General features: G+C 48.7%; 1 protein-coding gene and 1 non-coding gene across 3 annotated transcripts in view; one reads left to right on the top strand and one right to left on the bottom strand.

Moving 5' to 3' along the window:
• Ovol2 (ovo-like zinc finger 2) overlaps positions 1–15731 on the bottom strand; it is a 29721-nt gene extending 13990 nt beyond the window's left edge. The window contains exons 1-3 of one of the 2 annotated variants that reach the window (NM_001415680.1): positions 15412–15731; positions 14546–14763; positions 1023–1212 (exon numbers count right to left, since the gene is read on the bottom strand). In NM_001415680.1, the coding sequence (NP_001402609.1) occupies positions 1023–1212; positions 14546–14763; positions 15412–15511 (508 nt within the window). In that variant the 5' untranslated portion in view covers positions 15512–15731. Of the gene's footprint in view, positions 1–1022; positions 1213–14545; positions 14764–14943; positions 15030–15411 lie in introns of those variants that run through there. The other variant, NM_001106519.2, reaches the window with a different exon arrangement.
• On the top strand, positions 8592–8722 carry LOC120102008 (small nucleolar RNA SNORA36 family). Its single transcript, XR_005503053.1, has one exon. It is a non-coding gene; the product is annotated as a small nucleolar RNA SNORA36 family (small nucleolar RNA).
• Positions 15732–18929: the final 3198 nt, after the last annotated feature.

The raw sequence follows: 18929 nt of genomic DNA on the forward strand, positions 1-18929 counted from the left end.
GTCAGGGCAGGACTTAATAGTTTAGGATAAGTCATGTTGAAATGGAGTGGGATGAGATCACTGGAGACTTAATGGAGTGACCCCACACTGTGAGAGGCCTCATGTGAACTGGAAGGAGATGTTTGTATTTTACCAGGAGTTGCAGAATTCTGAGCAGAGAAGTGGCATCCTTACAATTTTCCTCCAGGGTTTACTGGACCAAAGGTGTGGACTGGGCCTCAAATAGAGAAGCCTAGAGGCCAGATGTACCTAAGATAAAACTAATGAAGCCTGTGACCAATCAGCAGGTTTGAGATTGAGGCAAAAGGTCATCTCCCACCACAGCCTCTCTGGAACACACAAGAAGAAGTCTCAGATCCACACTGCCTAAGTCAGAAAATGGGCTCAGGGTCAACGTTAGTGGTGGACCTTAGATTCTACCCCTAGCATTTAACAAAAAAAGAGAAAGAAGAAAAGTTGGGAAGCCAGGGAAAAGGCCTACAGGAAGATCCACGAACAGCTCAGCTGTTCTGCTGTCTTAAGAGAATCATGAGTCCCGAGTCGGGCTTCCTGCACAGTGGTGCACACCCGCAATCCCTGCCCTTGGGAGGCAGAGAAAAAAAAGGATAGAGGGTTCAAGGCCAGCCTGGGCCTTTTCTTAAGAAAGCAAATGCAAAAGCAAACCAATGACAATAAGAGTCAGGAAAGAGGCACAACATATTTGAAGTCGGCCTTAAGCATCCCACCCTGCAGCCCGAGTAAGGGTGGCCGTATTAACGCAGAGATTCTGTGTTAGCCTCACTTGAACCTGTACACCATGCCCATCTTTACAGGAGCAAACTCAGACAGTGAGAGTTGGCCTGCGTGCTCCAGGTGACAAGGCTAGCAGGTAGCACAGCCAGGGATAGCCCAAAATGCCTCATCCTGTGTCCTTTAAAGAAATATCATCCTGCTCCACACTCCTAACTTGTCTGGGGGGCTGGGGTGGGGGATCGGGGACGACACAGGAACAGGAAGTGAGCAAAGCACACTTGCAGCCTCACCTGTGTGTGTGCGTACATGCCTCTTCAGGTCGAAGGTGTCGTTGAAGCCCTTGCCGCAGAAGGTGCACAGGTGCCTCTTTACCTGGTTGTGGCACTTAAGGTGACGGTTGAGCATGCGCTGCAGACGGAAACTCTTGCCACACAGGTCACAGTTGTGAATCACGGAGTCGTTGCACGTGCCAGTGGTAAACTGGGAGTAGAGAGAGAGGAAGCGTGAGATCTCCGGGGCTCACTTGGGAATCCGGACATCTTTTCTTGCTGGGCTGAGCCTGGCTATGCTTCTGCCCCCTCTAAGGTGCATGTGGGCTCGGCTTTGCGCAGCATTGTTCCTGTCTCCCTCCAGCAGACCTCTGATTCCTATCTCTGAACAGTCTTGCAGCAGCCTTTTAACAGGACATGGGCATGGGACTGATGAAAAAGACAGTCCCTTAAGGGAGAGGAGAGGTTCCCAGCAGCCACCTGGACTACGAGGAGGAAGCAAATGCTAAGGGTGGAGGAACAGAAGAAAGGGTCTGGGTCCTTGTCAATGGTTCCCAAAGACAGACACAGTCAACCCTTTCTTCTTTGCCTCCTGAATACGGTTCCAGCCACCAAGAAATAGAAATGGCGCTGCAGAGATGCTTCAGTGAGTAAAAGCGCTTGCTGCCAACCTGGATGACAAAGACTGATGAACTTAATTCCGGACACCAACACACTCACACACTCGGCAGTAGAAAGTCAACTCCCAGTAGAGAACCAACTCCCACAAGCTGTCACACACCACAGTATACCCACACACAACCGATAAACATAATTCAAACTTGAAGGGGTAGGGGAGGATGAAAGTGGTTTTTCTTCCCCTGAACCTGACTAACTTAGGCCTCATGACTAACGGAGAGCAGATACGATGTGGTAATTCTGGGATGTAGGTCACCTGGTCACTTCACTCCCTCCCCCGCTAACCTAGCCACAAGGAGAGCCAGAGCTCTGTGCAGGGACACCAAGCTATGCATAAAGCCTCTCTTGACCTTCCAGTTAACCCAGGGTCACCGCCACCTACCCAAGTAGCCTCAGATCACACCATTCAGTTGAAAACTGCCTAGCTGGACCACGCCCGAGGTCCAGACATCCCAATCATGCACAAATAAAAGCCTCGGTTCCAGAGCCTTATAATCAGTGAGGTCACAACTGAACCCCAGCCTCCAGGCTGTCCCCCATCCCCAATTCAGGGCTCTTTCAGCCGAATTTGCTGTCTCTGTGGACAAGCACTGAACTGTTATCCATAGGATGAGAAATACCAGATCTGATGTGCTCTAAGGCCACCACATCAGACCCTGTGTATCAGTGGTTCTCAACTTTCCTAAAGCTGTGACTCTTTAATACAGTTAGTCCCTTGTGCTGTGGTTAACCATAAAAGTATTTTTGTTGCTACTTCTTTTTTTTTTTTTTTTTTGGTTCTTTTTTTCGGAGCTGGGGACCGAACCCAGGGCCTTGCGCTTCCTAGGCAAGCGCTCTACCACTGAGCTAAATCCCCAACCCCTTGTTGCTACTTCTTAACTGTGATTGAGCTACTGTTACAAATCGTAATGGAAATAATCTGATGTGCAGATCAACTTAGGTGACTCCCAGGGAAGGGTCATTCAACCCCCAAAATGGTGGAGACCCACAGACTGAGAACTGCTGCTGTAGATGGTCCAATGGCTCTGCCAGAACTGTCTGTAGGCAGCCCAAAGATTGGAGATGCAGCTCAGAAGCAGGGCTCTCATGTAGACATGCAGGCCCTGTGCTCTATCCCCAGCACCTTCATACATACATACATACATACATACATACATACATACATAATACATACATACATACGTGGAGTTAGTGGTAGTGGAGGGGACGGCAGTCAGAGGAAAAGGACATGAGGCAGTAGGCCTTACGGTCTGTACAGTCGTCCTTTGGCACACACAGGATTGGCAGCAGGATCCTTTGCAAACACTATCTGCTGTGGGTGCTCAGGCCCCCGATACAGATCCCTCCTATGGCTTTGGGCACAGTTAGACATATTATCCCATCCACATCTACATGACTTAAACAGATGTCTATAATACCTTATACCAATGTAAACTCTATGTGACTAGTTGTAGGCTGTACTATTTAGGGAATAAGGACAAGGGACAAGAAAAAGATCTGTGCATGTTTAGCACAGACACAATGTTCTTTTTGGATGGATTAGATCCACTGGGTGTGGAAGCCACGGGTATAGAGGCTGCCGGTACATCACTCCACTTCATTCCAAGAGCGGATTATATTTTATGCTTCTGAAGAGTCCATGCGGACTCCTCCATTCAAGGCCTTTGGACACTCAGCACATCCACTCACACTGCTGCTGCCTCCCGTTCCTCCATGCCCAAAGGCAGTACACAGTCAGTGTGCTGGGCAGCTGGGAGCAAACAGAAGGGTGACAGGACATTATTTCCCAGGCTGCTTCTTGCAATTCATTCTGACTGGCTCCTAGCTTGGTTTGTCTGAATTAGCACTGGACTGACCACTTGGTCCTATGGCCAAAGCCAGCCATAGTTGCTGGGATGTGGACCACCAAGGGAGAGGGTTGCAGGGGACCAAGCCTCTCAGCCAAGCAGAGTGTGCTGGGAAATGACATTCTGTCTTGTTCAATGTGAGCTGCCAGGGCCTGAGAGAGCAGTCACTGGGGTGTAGAGAAGGGCGGGTCTACCTTGGGGACCCAATAGGTGGGACCAAAAGGCAAGATTATTCCAAAAGCTCTGGAAGACAAAGAAATACTAAACGAGGCCAGTGAGCACTCTAACTGTCTGAAGGGAACGTTACAGAGGGCACATGAGAGAGTGTAAGGAACCAACAACCAAGACAGAGACAACTGAAGTCTTGAAGCCAGCCCAGCCAAGGCTACATAGTAACACCCTGTCTGAAAAAAATAAAAGAGAGGGCTGGAGAGATGGCTCAGCAGTTAAGAACATTGGTTGTTCTTCTAGAGGAAGTGCCTGGCATTGACATGGAACTCTAGTCCTAGGAGATCCAACGCCTCCTTCTGACCTCCTTAAGCACCAGGCACACACGTGGTGCATGCACAAACACAGCAAAACATTCACACACATAAGATAAATATTTAAAATTTTTCTTTTAAGGAGACAGAGACAATTGGCAAAGAATCATAGCCAATAACTAGTTTCTGTCAGACTGTATCACTTCTCAGAAGGGAAGGGTATTTAGTTTGTAGGTGTATTTCTTTCATGGTGCTTTAAAATCTGGTCTATAATAGCAATTGACTGGATACGTCCGAATGCCTATTAATATGGGTTTGAAAAAAAAAACAAAATGACCGGAGGACCATGCAATCCTGCAGGGGCCAAGGGAAAAAGTCAGGACCTTTAGCTGCAACCTCCACAGAGGGACAGCAAGAACTATCCAGATATTCCATAGAAATAGAAAATAGAATATACATTATTTTACCTACTAAATTAGGGTTACTTGCACAGAAGAAACAGAGTAACTAAGCCAGTAACAATGAGCTGGAGATGGCTCAGCAGTTAAGAGGTCACACTGCTTTTGCTGAGCACCTGAGCTCAGGTCCCATGACAGGTGGCTCACTCACAACCACCTCTAACTCCACTCCAGGGTATCTGACACTGTCTTCTGGCCTAAGGGCACCTGCACTCACGTGCACACTACCCTCATATACACAGAACTGAAAATAAAGGCCTGAGAGATGACTCAGTCATTAAAAACACTGGTTGCTTTTCCAGAGAACCCACCTTCAATTCCCAGCACTCATGTAATGGCTTACAACTGTGTGTAACTCCAATTTCAGGGGATCCAAGGCCGTCCTCTGGCCTACATAGGTACCAGGCACTCACATGGTACACAGATACCCATGCAGGCAAAACATCCATACACGTAAGATAAATACATCTTTAAAACAAATAAACTTCTGGGTTGGGGATTTAGCTCAGTGGTAGAGCACTTGCCTAGCAAGCACAAGGCCCTGGTTCAGTCCCCAGCTCTAAAAACAAACAAACAAACAAACAAACAAACAAACTTCTAAAAATCAGCAACAAACAGATTCTTTCCAGAACATCAGTATTGTCATATTGCTTGCATTTTTTCTTTGTTAACTTTTGAACTGGAACACATACTCTTGCTGGGCATGGTATTTAGTGCACACCTTTAGTGCCAGCACTCTGGAGGTGGAGACAGGTGGAGCTCGGTGAGTTCGAAGCCAGCCTGATCTACAGACTGAGTTCCCAGATGGGTAAGACTACAGAAAAAACCTGTCTCAAAAAACCAAGAACAGCTGCACCCACCAGCCCTGGTCTTCCATGTTTCTTGGTCCCCTCTCCCAGGATGGGCTGTATGCCATGGAAAACATGGCTGATTCCTGGACCTTTTCTCCCTCCCTAGGTAGTCTGTCTGCTGCCTGGGCCGTGTTTACTGTGCTCACACAGGCACACCTAACGTTCTCTCTCCGCAGTGTTCGAAACAGAGGTAACCAGTCTCATTCCTTTACCTGGTTCTACAGGAACCTACCACAATTACGTCATGAACCGAAACTTAGACCAAAATTACATCCTAACCATGTTAATTATAAAACAATTGTGGGGCTGGGGAGTCAGCTCAGCAAGTGAGGTCCTTGCCTTACAAGTATGAAGACTTGAGTTAGATCCTCAGAACTCCTAAAAATGGCAGATGTTATGGTTGAGTCCCAAAGCTGGGGGGAGAAAGGAGTCCTAGGGTAGGCAGTCTAGCCTGACCAGTGACCTCCAGAGCAGGGAGAGCCTGTATCAAAGAAGGCAGACAGTGTTTCTGAAGATGACACATGGGGTTGTTTTCCTCTGACCTCTATAGTTTGTGCACGCACGCGCATGCATACACGCACACACGCATACACACACATACGTGAACATGCTTGCACCACCCACACATAGACACAATAAACAAACAAATAATCATGGTACACAGAGAGGTAAGAAGTCCCAAGAGACTGACTGTGATACGAAATGCCATTTAATATCCTGGAGCACGCATGCCTTTAACCCCACATTTGGAAGGCAGAAGCAGGTGGGTCTCTGAGTTCTAGGCCAGCCTGGCCTATAGAATGAGTTCCAGGATAGCCAGGGCTACACAGAGAAACCCTGTCTCAAAAACAAACAAACAAACAACCCAGCAAAACCAAAAGTCCCGAATCACCATTTCTCCACGTGGAAACACAGTAACCAGCACCAGTCTCCTCCGTAGTGCGAGAAGCTGGAGGAGAGCCAGGCTTCCCAGCTTCCTAAATTCAACAAGGGCTTCACTGCCCACAATCTGAGAATGCAAAGAAGTAATTTAGTTCTCTAAGACTTAATTTCATCACCATGAACTATGAATAACGGTATTTGCCTCTTGGGAGTAAATTAAAGAGAAGAAAGCCACTTATTTTTTTATTAAAAAGACAGCCATTACAGTTAGAGCAGTTCCAAAGTTCTAGAACGTTAAGACAAAAGGAACTAAGGGCAGGTGAGAGGGCTCAGAGGACAAGTCTGATGGTCTCCTCCCTGGAATCCGTATGGTGCATGATCGAAGGAGAAAACCAACTCATGCAAGGCATTTCTGGACAACCCCCCCCCCCACACTTTAATCAGAACAAAAAAATGTATACATTAAAAGATAATTGGTCAAAATTCCTTGTTCCTTACTTTGCTTTTGAATTTTCCTCTCTCTGATGGGAGAGAGGGAATTCACCTTTAGTGTGAGCCATAGTCCTTCACCTAAAATTCTGCAATCCAAAAAGCTGTGGCTGCCAACCTCCTCTCAGGTCTTCCCAGCCAGGAGAATCTGACCCCAGTGATAGAGCCTGTCCTATTTGTTTTGGTTTGGTTTTTCTAGGTAGTGTTTCTCTGTGTAGCCTTGGCTTTCCTGGAGCTCTCTGTAGACCAGGCTGACCCTAACTCACAGAGATCCGACTGCCTCTGCCTCCCAAGGGCTAGCATTAAAGGTGTGTGCCACAACCAGCAGTATCATTTGTTTTTTAAAAAGATATCTAATTAGTTAAAAATTTTTCTTTTAGATTTAATGTTTAGTCTATAAATGTTCTGCCCACATATGCGTATGTGCACCATATACTTGTGCCTAGTACTCTTGAAGAGCACAGAAAAGGGCATCACATCTGCTGGAACTGCAGTCGTGGAATAGGTAGAAGTCACTTTATGAATGCTAGGAACTGAACCTGGGTCCTTAGTAAGAGCAACAAGTGCTCTCAACCACTAGGCCATCTCTCCAGCCCCGACTTGTGTTTGATACAGGAGTTGTTAATGCATTTAATCACGGGGTACTGTTTCAGATCTTCCAGGAGGGAGACTTAGACTATGATACCCTCTGGAAATGCTTCCTAGTCTCACCTTAAGCTAAAAATCAATACTTTGCTAAGACTTATTAGTGAAGCAGAGAGACTACCACAGAGGCTAGGAAATGACATCAGCCTGGAAATCAACTCAGAGCAAGATAAAGAGTGGAAGAGTGATTCGCCAAGCTTAGGACTTGGCCGGTCTCTCCTCAGTCCTGTTCCCTGTAGGATCTCAGCTTTCATGTAATAAAATAAGCCAAATTCCAACTAAGTTCTAAAAAGCAAGCCTTAGTGGCCCCAAATCAAAATAAAACCAACCAACCAACCCCACAACAAACCAATCATTGTCAGGACTGTTGACAGAACTAGCAGCATTCAGGGGGGGCCAGGGCATGAACTGTATCTGACACCAGCTAACCAGGTGTCTAAGATCACTGCCTGTCAAACTTGTGAAGGCAAAGTCCCCCAGAAGCAAGCAGCCCTTGTTCTTGGGATGCTTCCACTAGAAACCAGGCCACTAAATCAATGCTTCTGTATCTGCAGGACATCCCAAGTCCACAGGTACTTTCTGGTGGCCATTTGGATAAGATTTCTACTGTCATGTGAGTCACTTACATCCAACTGCTCAAAACATGCCAAGTACATTCAGCCAACTCCTTTGGGACTCCTGGGCCCAGGTAGCATTGCCTAAGGCTCTTCAGCGTTTCACATGACAGACTGGATCACCTCCTCAAAGGAAGAGATGATGAAGGGATGCTTCATTAGCCAGAGGTGGAGCTAGAGAAATGGCTCAGCAGTTAAGAGCACTTCCTGTTCTTGTAAGAACCCAAGGTTCAGTTCCTAGCACCTACAACTGCCTCTAACTCCAGTTCTAGGTGACGTAATGGCCTTTTCTGGCCTTCATGGCCACCTGCACACACACAGTGCACATCAACTCACACAGGCACACACACATGCACTTAAATAAAAATAAGTAAATAAATAAGCCACAAGAAACCAAGACTCACTGGGTGTTGGTGGCTCCCACCTTTAATCACAGCACTCAGAATGCAGTGGCAGGTGGAGCGCAGTGAGTTCAAGGCTAGCCTGGTCTACAGACCAAGTTCCAGGACAGTCAGGGGTACACAGACAAACACTGTCTCTAAAACCAAAAGAAAAAGGAAATAACTAGCAATTAACATGACAATACCCATTAAGCCCAGTACCAAGCACTACGAATACTTAACAATTGAGAGAGAGAGAAAGAACTCCAAAGGGTTGAGCTTGGTTCAGAGCAACTTCCCTGTTCTGTTAATTAAACTTTGGGACATTGAAATTGGCTGAGGGAAATTACTGAATAGAGAATATCACTCTATTCATATACTTCTAGCCTACACAAATAAGATTTTAAAAAATTATAAACATTTCAATGGTGTAGTCCTTTGATTGTTGAGTGTTAGTCTGGAATGGCTGTTCTGTAGTTTATTTCCCCATTTACTTGGGGAAGCTGGTCTGGTTCCAGATTTGGACTCCTGTGAATAAAGCTGCTGTAAGTGTCTGTGTTCAAGAGTGAATGTGGGTGTAAAGATTCTCATGTCTTTGAATAAAGGACCAAATATGCAGAGAGAGAGAGAGAGAGAGGGGGGGGGGAGAGAGAGAGAGGGAGAGAGAGAGAGAGAGAGAGAGAGAGAGAGAGAGAGAAAGGGAGAGTGCATTGATGCCCACAAGATGGCTCACCTGGTAAAAGCAACTACTGGCAAACCTGAGAACATGCGTTCAAATCAGGACCCATATAACTGAAGGGCAGAACTGTCTCTGACAATGTGTACCATGGCACGCGCGCACACACAAAGAAAAAATAGATTCAAAACAATTTTAAAGAAATAGTTAATTAGGATCACTGAAGGACTTACTAATCGATAATCTTTATCCATAACCAAGACTTTCCGTTGGGTTTTCTTTGGTTTTGTTTTTGCTTTTGTTTTTGTTTTCAAAGACAGGGTTTACTAGGTAGCCCTGGCTGTCTTAGAACTCGATTTGTAGACCAGGCTGGCCTTGAATTCACAAACGTTTATCTGCCTGCCTCTGCCTCCCAAGTACTGGGATTAAAGGTGTGAACCACTACACCCAGTTATATTTTTTGTTTTTTAAATAGAGGTATGCGGTTATATAGCCTAGGCTTGCTTGGAACTATTGTCCTCAGCCTCCTGGGTTCTGGGATTATGGGTTTGCACAATCACATCAAGCAGAAAAATCAAGCATTCTTCTCCTTCCCTAATAAATATCCCCACAAAACCCAAACCGAATGCTTGGGGAAATCTGTCTCTACAGAAATATGCCTGCTAGGGTCTTAGGGTGCGGTTTAACAGGAAAGTACTCAATCAGCATGCACAAGGCCTCAAGGCCGTTGTAGGGGGAGGCATATGAGGAAGAGGAAGAACGAAAGTCTAATCCAATCAACGAGAGCTAACAGATGAACAGAACTGGCATATCGCTTATAATACCAAAACATTCATGCCCCAAGCATCAACAGCTCCAACCATTACAGAAATGTAACAAGCAGGCAATGCCTCTTTAAGGAGCACAGCCCCTCCCCATTGTCTCTCACACACTGAGGCATTCAAGCCAAACCCCAGTAACTGACCACGCAGGCAGAGCAGTGCCCCTCCTAAGGGAGGGAAACCGCTGCGACATATTGGCCAATTCAGCAGCACTAAGGATTTTTGCTTTTAATCCTATGTGACTTATCCTACATGTGATAGGGACCACCCTGCTAGACACCCTGCTAAGGTGAGGCCTTAGCCTTAAAATCCATTTGAAGCTAACAGAAACTGAGGAATGCCCAAGGTGACTGACTGGCTAAGCAAAATCCACACTGTTGGGACCTCTACCAAGCAAATGACCCATTACTCCAACAATTTACTTGCAAGTACATAAGAAAGGAGAAGCGGGGGGGGGGGGGGGGGGGGACCGTAAATCGAAAGCAACCAAAGGCCATGCCAAACGTCAATCACGGTGTGTGGACATTACATGGACTCTGATTAAACAGACTGGAGGAGAGTAGGCATTTACAAGCCATTTAACAATGTGAACACATAATTCAAGTGGGTGTGCTCGGGGCACATTGGGAGCCACTTATAATTGAAATACATTCAGCCACTCCTTAATGATGGATCCATTCCGAGAAAAGCCCTGTTAGGCAATTTTACCATTGCATGGACAACACAGAGTGTATTTACACAAACCAAGCTGGCTAAGACATCACCCAGCGTTACAATCTTACAGGATCACAGCTCTTCATATGGCCTGCAGTTATGGGAAAAATGACCGTAGTATATCTGTAAATTGCTCAGGTGGGGAGGCGGGAAAGGGAAGTCAGTAAGGGCCATTCTTATGGGGACGAGGTGCCAGATACCTACTATTTTGTCTTTGAAACTCTTTATAATTAAAATTGAGAAGAAAAAGGGGGCACACATTTGGCATATACTGTTATCACCCAAGTGAGGGCCATATGAAAGGTGGAAAACTGGGGTTGGGGATTTAGCTCAGTGGTAGAGCGCTTGCCTAGCAAGGGCAAGGCCCTGGGTTCAGTCCCCAGCTCCGAAAAAAAAAAGAAAGAAAAAAAAAAAAAGGTGGAAAACTTTTTTTTTTTTAAATTGAGACATGGTCTCACTATGTAGCCCTGGCGGACCTAGAACTGGATACGGAGACCAGGCTGCCTTTGAACTCACAAAAATCAGACTGTCTCTGCCTCTAGTACTGGAATTAAAGGTGTGCACCACCATGCCTGGCTGTACTTCTGAGGAACTCATGTGGGGGCGGGGTGGGGAGCCAAAGGAGAAGAGAACTCATTAGGACGGAGAAAGAATAGAGATTCACCCACTAGTCCCCACTTGCACATGGGTCCTGCCAGCCATATTTGTTCTGGGGAAGACTAAAAGACAGAGGACACCTGCAGGCCCAGGGTCTGTCTCTCACAGTCAGAGGCCTGTAAATAATGTCCTTGATTGAACCCAGATGTAAGTATCTCCTTGCCACAAGGTATTTTCTTTTAAATTAGAGAATCCTCAGTGTTAAAGAGATCCCGTCATAACCTGCCCCAAAGCCCGCAATGGAAGGTCAGAAGAGGTAGAGATGAACTACATCTTCCCAACCTGGTTCCAAGCTTTCTTCCCAGACCTACTCCCCACATCAACACAGCCAGGCAGTCAAACTCTAGGTCCCGTGTTGTCCCCCCCCCACCCCCCCCACCCCCCGCTTCAGGTCAGCACACTAACAAAACCTGGGGCTGTTGTCAGCTGACTTCCTCCTGTCGGTCAGTCAGCGTGTGCATACACAAGAGTGCCAACAGTTCCTTGCTCATTTTCTCATTTAACCCACACTGTATTTCAGAGTGAGGCCTCGAGGAGCAAGATGGCCCCAGTCAACTCTTTCCTCCCCTGAAACCTTCCAAAGCGGATCCTCTGCCCAGATATAAACACTTCCTGGCTTGGCCCTGTCTCAGGCGTCATTTCCAGCTCTATCCCTGATCCTAACGGGTGCATTTCCAATCCTTTCCTCACTAGGACACTGATTCCTTTCCTTACTCCAGCATAAGGCTCAGCTTACATCACCCTAAGACCAATCCCCTCACCCCCATCTCCACAGCCTGCTGGTCCATATCAAGAGCCCTTTCCCTCTCCACAATCCTATCTTTGCTGTGCTTCTAGTCTGGTCCTCGCTCTCCACCAGATCAGAGACTAGGCAGGGTTAGTGAGCGCACACACTGCTACAGCCTTTATTCTCCTACTGTATTAGGGAGATATCGTGCATAGCTTCCCTTTGCAGAGAAGGAATCTGAGGCCAGAACAATAAAGAACTGCCCAAGGTTGCAGAGTTCCTAAGAACTTACAAAGGCCAGTTCTTAGATTCGTTAACCACTACTGCCGGAATGTTCCGGAAGGAACACACTCACTAGAGCAGAAGCAGCTGTCTTTATGTCATAGCTACCTTGCACATAATAAGGATATTTGTATCTGCTGAGCAGGGCTCGATCCTGTCTTTTCTTTGTTCCCACAAACCCCACTGCCCAATTTGTGTCTTCAGGTTTTAAAACTAAGTCATTAAAACAGCACACACAGCTGAGCTACAACTCGGCTGTAGAATGCTTGTCCAACAGGGAAGGTGGGGTGAACAGTTAGCTACTCCATGCCCTGGACCTTATCCTTGCTGGAATGGCTTTCTTCCTCTTCCAGCAAAACCACCAAATGTTGGGGGGTTTTTGTTTGTTTGTTTGTTTTTTTGCTTTTGAAACAAGGCTATTCTGTGTAGCCCTCTCTGGCTTGGAACATCACTATGTAGAGCTGGCTGGCCTGTAACTCTCAGAGATCCAACTGCCTCTGCCTCCTGAGTACTGGGACTAAGGGGGAGGGGAGGCACTCCATCAGGTTAAGGTACTAATTCCTAGAGGAAACCCTTTGAGTTCTGTATGTCTTATGAAGTAGTTACACAGAGTGCTGAGAGGTGGGCAATTTGATCAGCCATTTAAAAACTACCAGTGCCAGGGCCGCTATTTCCTGACGCATTGGCAATCCTAATACCGAGGAGATGCCTCCAATGTTAGCCTAGAGAGGAAGGGTAGAAACCTGAATGTCTTCAGGGACTAAAAACTCCCTGGGAAATGGGAAAGCGTGGGGAGCAGGCTGCTTGTTGATGGTCTGCAAATATGTCCAGGCCCCTCTCCCACCAGAGGCAATTTATCTTGGAAATGAGGAGTCTATTGACTCCCTTAATCCGGAGTTCCAATTCCTGTATCCGCCTAAGGCAGAAAAGAGATCTCCCACAACGTGGCTTTCTCTCCTTACCAAGTTGGGGATAGAAGAGGGGCAAACTAACTACTGTCCCTCCAAAAACAACCTTACAATTGTCTTTCTAGCCTGGTGATAAATATGCAAGTGGGGCACTTTGTAGAATTTCCCAAAGGGAAAGAGCTATCGGCTTCAGGAAAACTTTTCCCTCCCACTTAACCCCACCTAGCCCAGAAGCTTCCCAGCTATTCACTTTAAACTCCAGCACGCTCTGTGAATCATCACCACACCCCCACACCCCCACCCTCAGCTCACAGCATTGAGTCTTTCCGGTACTATAGCCTCAAATCCTAATTCAGAACCAAATGCGCCCTGGCCCACCCCGGCCCACCCGGGAGCCCAGCCCTGGGAGGTCGGGGGGGGGGGGAGGAACCGCTTTCTTTATCCTCCCCCCGCCCCAACTAACTACCGTCTGAGTTCACCCTTCCTTCCCGGCATGGGTCTGGGGGCATGGGTAGCCGACACCCTGGGGCGCCCTAGAATTATGGCCTACTTTAAACAAGATGACGCTATAACGGGCCAGGCTAGGACCTCAGGACCTAGGGCTTGCAGAAAACCTGTCGCCTCCCTTCCCCCTCCAGCTGACTGTGAGTCAGCGGGGCAGGATTCCTTAATCCTGGGGGTAGCGGATACCTTTGAACAGGTGGTCATGAAAGTTCCACCCAACAAAGTGCTGATCGCCATCCCGATAAATGTTGCTTACAAGTCTATGGCTTTTGAGGGGCCACAGACATTCCAATCAACTAGAGTAGGAACGCAAAAAAAAAAAAAAAATTCTGCAGGTGAACCCTTTTATCTTTTACCCACTAATTTAACTCTTGAAGATTTGGGAGAAAAGGCAAATCTAAACTGCCCCGCACAACAAACTTCTCATCTAACAGGTTCCACTAGGACGCTGGGAATAGCGGTGACTGCGAGGTCCACTGTGTCCTAAGACACAGTAGTGAAACACAACTCAGGCGCTCAATGTGCCAAGGACTATGTTACAGAGGCATTCTGTCTAAGATCCTGGGTCCGGCTTCTTTACCCCAGATCTCAGGCTGTCTAGTTAATAGTCTGGCCCTGCCTGGACACAGGCTGGGCAGTTGAACCGGGATAGCTGGGCTCGATCTTCAATCGTTCCCGAAACCACTAGCGGCGTCAGACAGGGCCATCACCCTGAGTCTGGATCCGCTTAAGATGCAGGCACTGTGGCGCAGGGGACAGGTCGCTAGGAGCCTGGCTGCCGCCCAGGGGCAGGTGCAGGAGTGGCGGGCCAGTGTGCGGCGCCTGGGCTCCGGTGCGCGGGCGGGCGCGGCAGGGAGGGGCGCCGGGGCTCCGGAGCCGGACGCCAGGGCGTGGTGCAGGTGGCGGCGGGGGCAGAGTCGACACCCTACCTTGATTTTTGACCTGGCAACCGGGCGCTGCATCGCTGCCAGATGTCCATCCGTGCCTTCGGCGTCGTGAAGCTCTGGAGTTTCAGGCTCCGGCGCGCGCGGGGACGAGCTGCTTTCGGCCCCTCCGGGCTCCCCGGCGCTGCAGCTGCAGCCGCTGCTACTGCCACCGTCGCTGCGGCAGTCTTCGGGGGGGTCGCGGAGCAGACAGCCCAGGCTCACTGTGGAGGGAGGGGGCCGCACCCCGACACTCAACCACACGCGGCGTCACGCCCGGGCGCCCACGGCAGTTTGACCTGCGGGCGGTGCCGCCGCCCCGCCCCGGACCTGGGCACCTCGCCAAGTGGGCGACGTCCCGAGGGTAGACAAGTCAGCCCCAGCCACCCGCCCCTCGAACTAACTTAGGGTGTCGTGAGACCGGTTCTCAGGCCCACCTCGGCGCCCACGAAGCACCGGGGTCCAGGCGCCGTGGAGAAACCCGCGCGCCAAGTTTCCTCTCGCGCCCGTGGAGGCGGGTGTGCCCACGTCTTGCCTCGCTCCGGAGGGGTTAGCGGACCTTCACAAGCGGTTTAGAGGACGTAGGGGACAAGGAAACTCCCAGTGCCTTCTACCCCCTTCCAGGGCCACTTTTGGCCCGCGCTGCAACCAACGGTCCTGCCGCCAGGCAATTAGCCCTGTCTAGGGAGAGAGCACCGGGGGTCCCAGGTTTCCCAGCCTAGATTCTCGTTCCCCACTCGCAAGACCGCTGTGACCCCGGCCGAGAGGGGGTAGGGGTGGTAGCCGCAGACTTGGTCCCGAGCAGGAGGCCCGCAGCCACCCTGCCCCCACCCCGGAGCCCCGCGCCCAGGCCCGGCCCCCGCGCTCCTCACCTGGGATGTAAGTGTCTGCCCTTTTGTCATCCGGGAGCTCATCCCAGCTGCGGACAGAGGCTCCCGGGCTCCTCCTCTTCACCAGAAAGACTTTGGGCATGGTGGGATCTTCTCTCCCGACTGCGGCCCCCTCCTCCCGGCTGCTCCCCGCTAGTGGCGGCGGTGGCGCCTGGGTCCCCCCGCTCCTGGAGTCCGGAGCCCACCTTCCCGCCTCGCCTGCCTTCTTCCTGCACCCCGCGCCGCGCTGCCTGGTCCTCTCCCTTCACTCCCGGCTACTCGCAGCCTCCGGGCTCGGCGACACCTATGCCTTAAATCGCGCGTGAGACCACGCCGGGGAAAAAGTTTCATAAGGTGGAATAGAAAAGGCACCAGGAAACTTGGGAGTGAGCATGCGCCCTGCAACATAACGGTGTCAACAAGCTCGCTACCTGTCCGACCGGTTCCGGCGGCCGGGGCTGCCTGATCCAGCCCTTCCTTAGGCATGAATGTTTGCAAAAGAATTTAACGTCTGATTCTTCCCCCCTCCTCTTTTTAAAAAAAGGAAGAACTTTTTTTCAAATCAACCGTCTACCTCATACCCCCATCACATGCACTTTATAGGATAAAGTCTTTAAAACGAGCCACAGGTTTTCTGCCCCATGGACCCCTACTATGGGTTCTCCCGCGAGTTGGCCCCCACCTCCGAAGTAAATTTTTCTTCATCAGCAAGCCAGATATTGACTCTGGACCTTGTGGGGCTGTTCCTAGGCTTTCTGGAATCTCGGTGGTCGGATGGGGGAGGGTCCTCAGTATCCTTGTCAGGTAAAAGGAGGGGGGTTGGGAGCGTAAGTCTCCTATTATCTGGAACACCCCTCAATAATAAAGCCTAAAAGCTCCGCATCGTCATTTTACTGATCTGTGCCACTCAATCTAAGAAAATAAGGCTTGTTCTACCAAAGCAGCTCTCACCCCGAAACCTTACAGTCCAGGAGACCCTTCACCCAAGATCAACGCACAATCAAGACAAAAGCTAATTGCATATCATGTGAGTGCAGATTTAAAGCGAACTTCTTGTCTTCAGCCTTTCCCGTTATTGCCTCCCCTAGCCACTGGACCCTCAAATTCGGAGGCAGAAAAGGACTTATCCAGGGAAGCCAGGGATTGAAAATTGATACAACCTCTCTCCTCCTCCGCCAGCGAAGAAGGCAGAAGAGCTTTGAGTTTTTTTGTTTTTATTTTTTTCCTATTTACCTTCATTCCTGGAGGGAAGTGTGTGTGTGGGTGAGAGATCTGCTAAAAAGATACTAAGTTTCAAGGGACGGCCTGCTCACTTTGGGGACGCTGATGTCCCTGTGCCACAGCTTTGTTGCTCAACAACCCGCACAGCTATCGTGGTAGGCTTCACGGGTTAAGCAGAGTGCTAGCTGCTGGAGGTTGCCAGGGCGCGTCTGGTCAGGGGTGCTCAGGCGTCTGCGGTTCAGAGAAGTGCCAGCCTCACCTGCCCACAACAGGACTAGATGCGTTCCGGGTCACAGCGGCCCGGGGAATCCACAGAAGCTGTCCCTGCTTTCTTCCGCCTTGGAATGGCCTTTAGGGATACAGCAGCCTAGTAACGGATTTCTGGGCTTGGCTGGCTGGCGTATTTTCAGGGCACACAGAGAGGGGGCGCAGCTCTGGCGAGGCTATGGAGGGGACTAGGCGAGCTCACCATGACTACCGATCCGCCCTCAAGGATTGACCTCATCGGGGAATCAACTCTGAATTCTAGGTTTCCCCGGAGAAAACTCGTCTAAGAAAGAAAAGGACTTTGATCTTGGTGAACTGGAGACGGAAGAGATGTCTATAGCGGCACAAGAAAATGGGGCTTCTTGGCTATGGAGTTGATGGCGCAGCTTCTGGGCAACTCTGCAGATGTATTTTTATCTGCCAACAAACGGGAGACTTGCTAGAAAGAAGGAGCGTGGTGAATGAAAGAGTAAAAATAAAACCACGAAGCCACAGAATTATCCTCCATCTTTTAAGAATCTTCAAAACTTCATTCAAAATTCCTTATTTTATTCAAGAACAAGTCGATTCTTTTGATAAAACCTGCCTCTCCGCTTTCCTCCCTCCCTCCCTCCCCTTTTTCGGATTTCAAATCACTGAACACTTGGGTCATTATTGTTATTTTAAAAGATCGCATTAGGGGCTGGGGATTTAGCTCAGTGGTAGAGCGCTTACCTAGGAAGCGCAAGGCCCTGGGTTCGGTCCCCAGCTCCGGAAAAAAAAAAGAACCAAAAAAAAAAAAAAAAAAAAAAAAAGATCGCATTAACTTGTGGGGCTCTGCAAACTTCAGACACTGAGAATGAATAATAATATAATAATAATATAATAATAACCATAATTCTATGATTGGAGGAGGTAGGTACACATCTATGATAGTTTCTAGATGTTTATTATTTACTGAAAATATTTTTCATACAATATGTTCCAATGATGGTTCCTCCCCCAACTCCTGGAGCCAGACCCTACAAGTATTTTTAGGGACAGAGAATCCTAATCTGTTTTTATTCTCTTACTTTTAAAATTCAGTCTCGATATGTTTATCAATATCATCTGCATACAAAGGGCAAGACTTTGCCTTCCTTATAGCCTCAAAAGGAGTATGGGGGAAAAAATCCTAATTCAAAACAAAAACCCTCAGGCTTGAAGTTGCAAGAGGTGAGAAACAGGACATGGCCCACCCCTCATGAATAGCTGTGGTCGAGAGTCTTACATGGGATCCTTAGAACCGGCATCCAGCTCAGTTGGATGCTTCCAGGGATGGGATGCTCACTATCTGTAACAGTCATGTACTCTCTAGTTAGACACATCTTCTGCTGTGTTTCCATCTCAGCGCTCATTCCATCCCCAGTTCCCCTCCCGCCTCCTCTTCCCAGAGCTCGAAATCAGGGCAGCCGGTTTACACATTCTTAGTTAAGGCTTCTTCTCTCTAGAAACTACTGTCAGGTTGGAAATGGACAGGCACAGACCTGCTTATACACAGAAAACACATAGCCATAGAAAATAGAAGGATGCTGGAGAAATAGTCCAATTTCTAACAGACAAGTCAGAAGTATGTTCTCCCCTCTCCCCTCCTGTGTGTTGCTCTCTCTCTCTCTCTCTCTCTCTCTCTCTCTCTCTCTCTCTCTCTCTCTCTCTCCTGTGTGTCTCTGTCTCTGTTTCTCCTGTGTCTCTGTGTCCATCTCTGTCTGTCTGTCTGTCTGTCTGTCTGTCTGTCTGTCTCTCTTTCTCGTGTGTGTGTGTGTGTGTGTGTGTGTGTGTGTGTGTGTGTACACGTACTGGAACCAAATTCGGCTTGGGGATTTAGCTCAGCGGGAGAGCGCTTGCCTAGCATGCGCAAGGCCCTGGGTTCGGTCCCCAGTTCCGAAAAAAAAAAAAAAAAAAAAAAAAAAAGGAACCAAATTCACCTGCATATGCAGCACAGGAGAACAGAGGCTAACGCCAGTCTCACCCCTGCAATATTTTGTCAGTTTCTCTACAGATGATATTTAAAAAAA

Source organism: Rattus norvegicus, chromosome 3, assembly GCF_036323735.1.
Source record: "Rattus norvegicus strain BN/NHsdMcwi chromosome 3, GRCr8, whole genome shotgun sequence".
Lineage (NCBI taxonomy): Eukaryota > Metazoa > Chordata > Mammalia > Rodentia > Muridae > Rattus > Rattus norvegicus.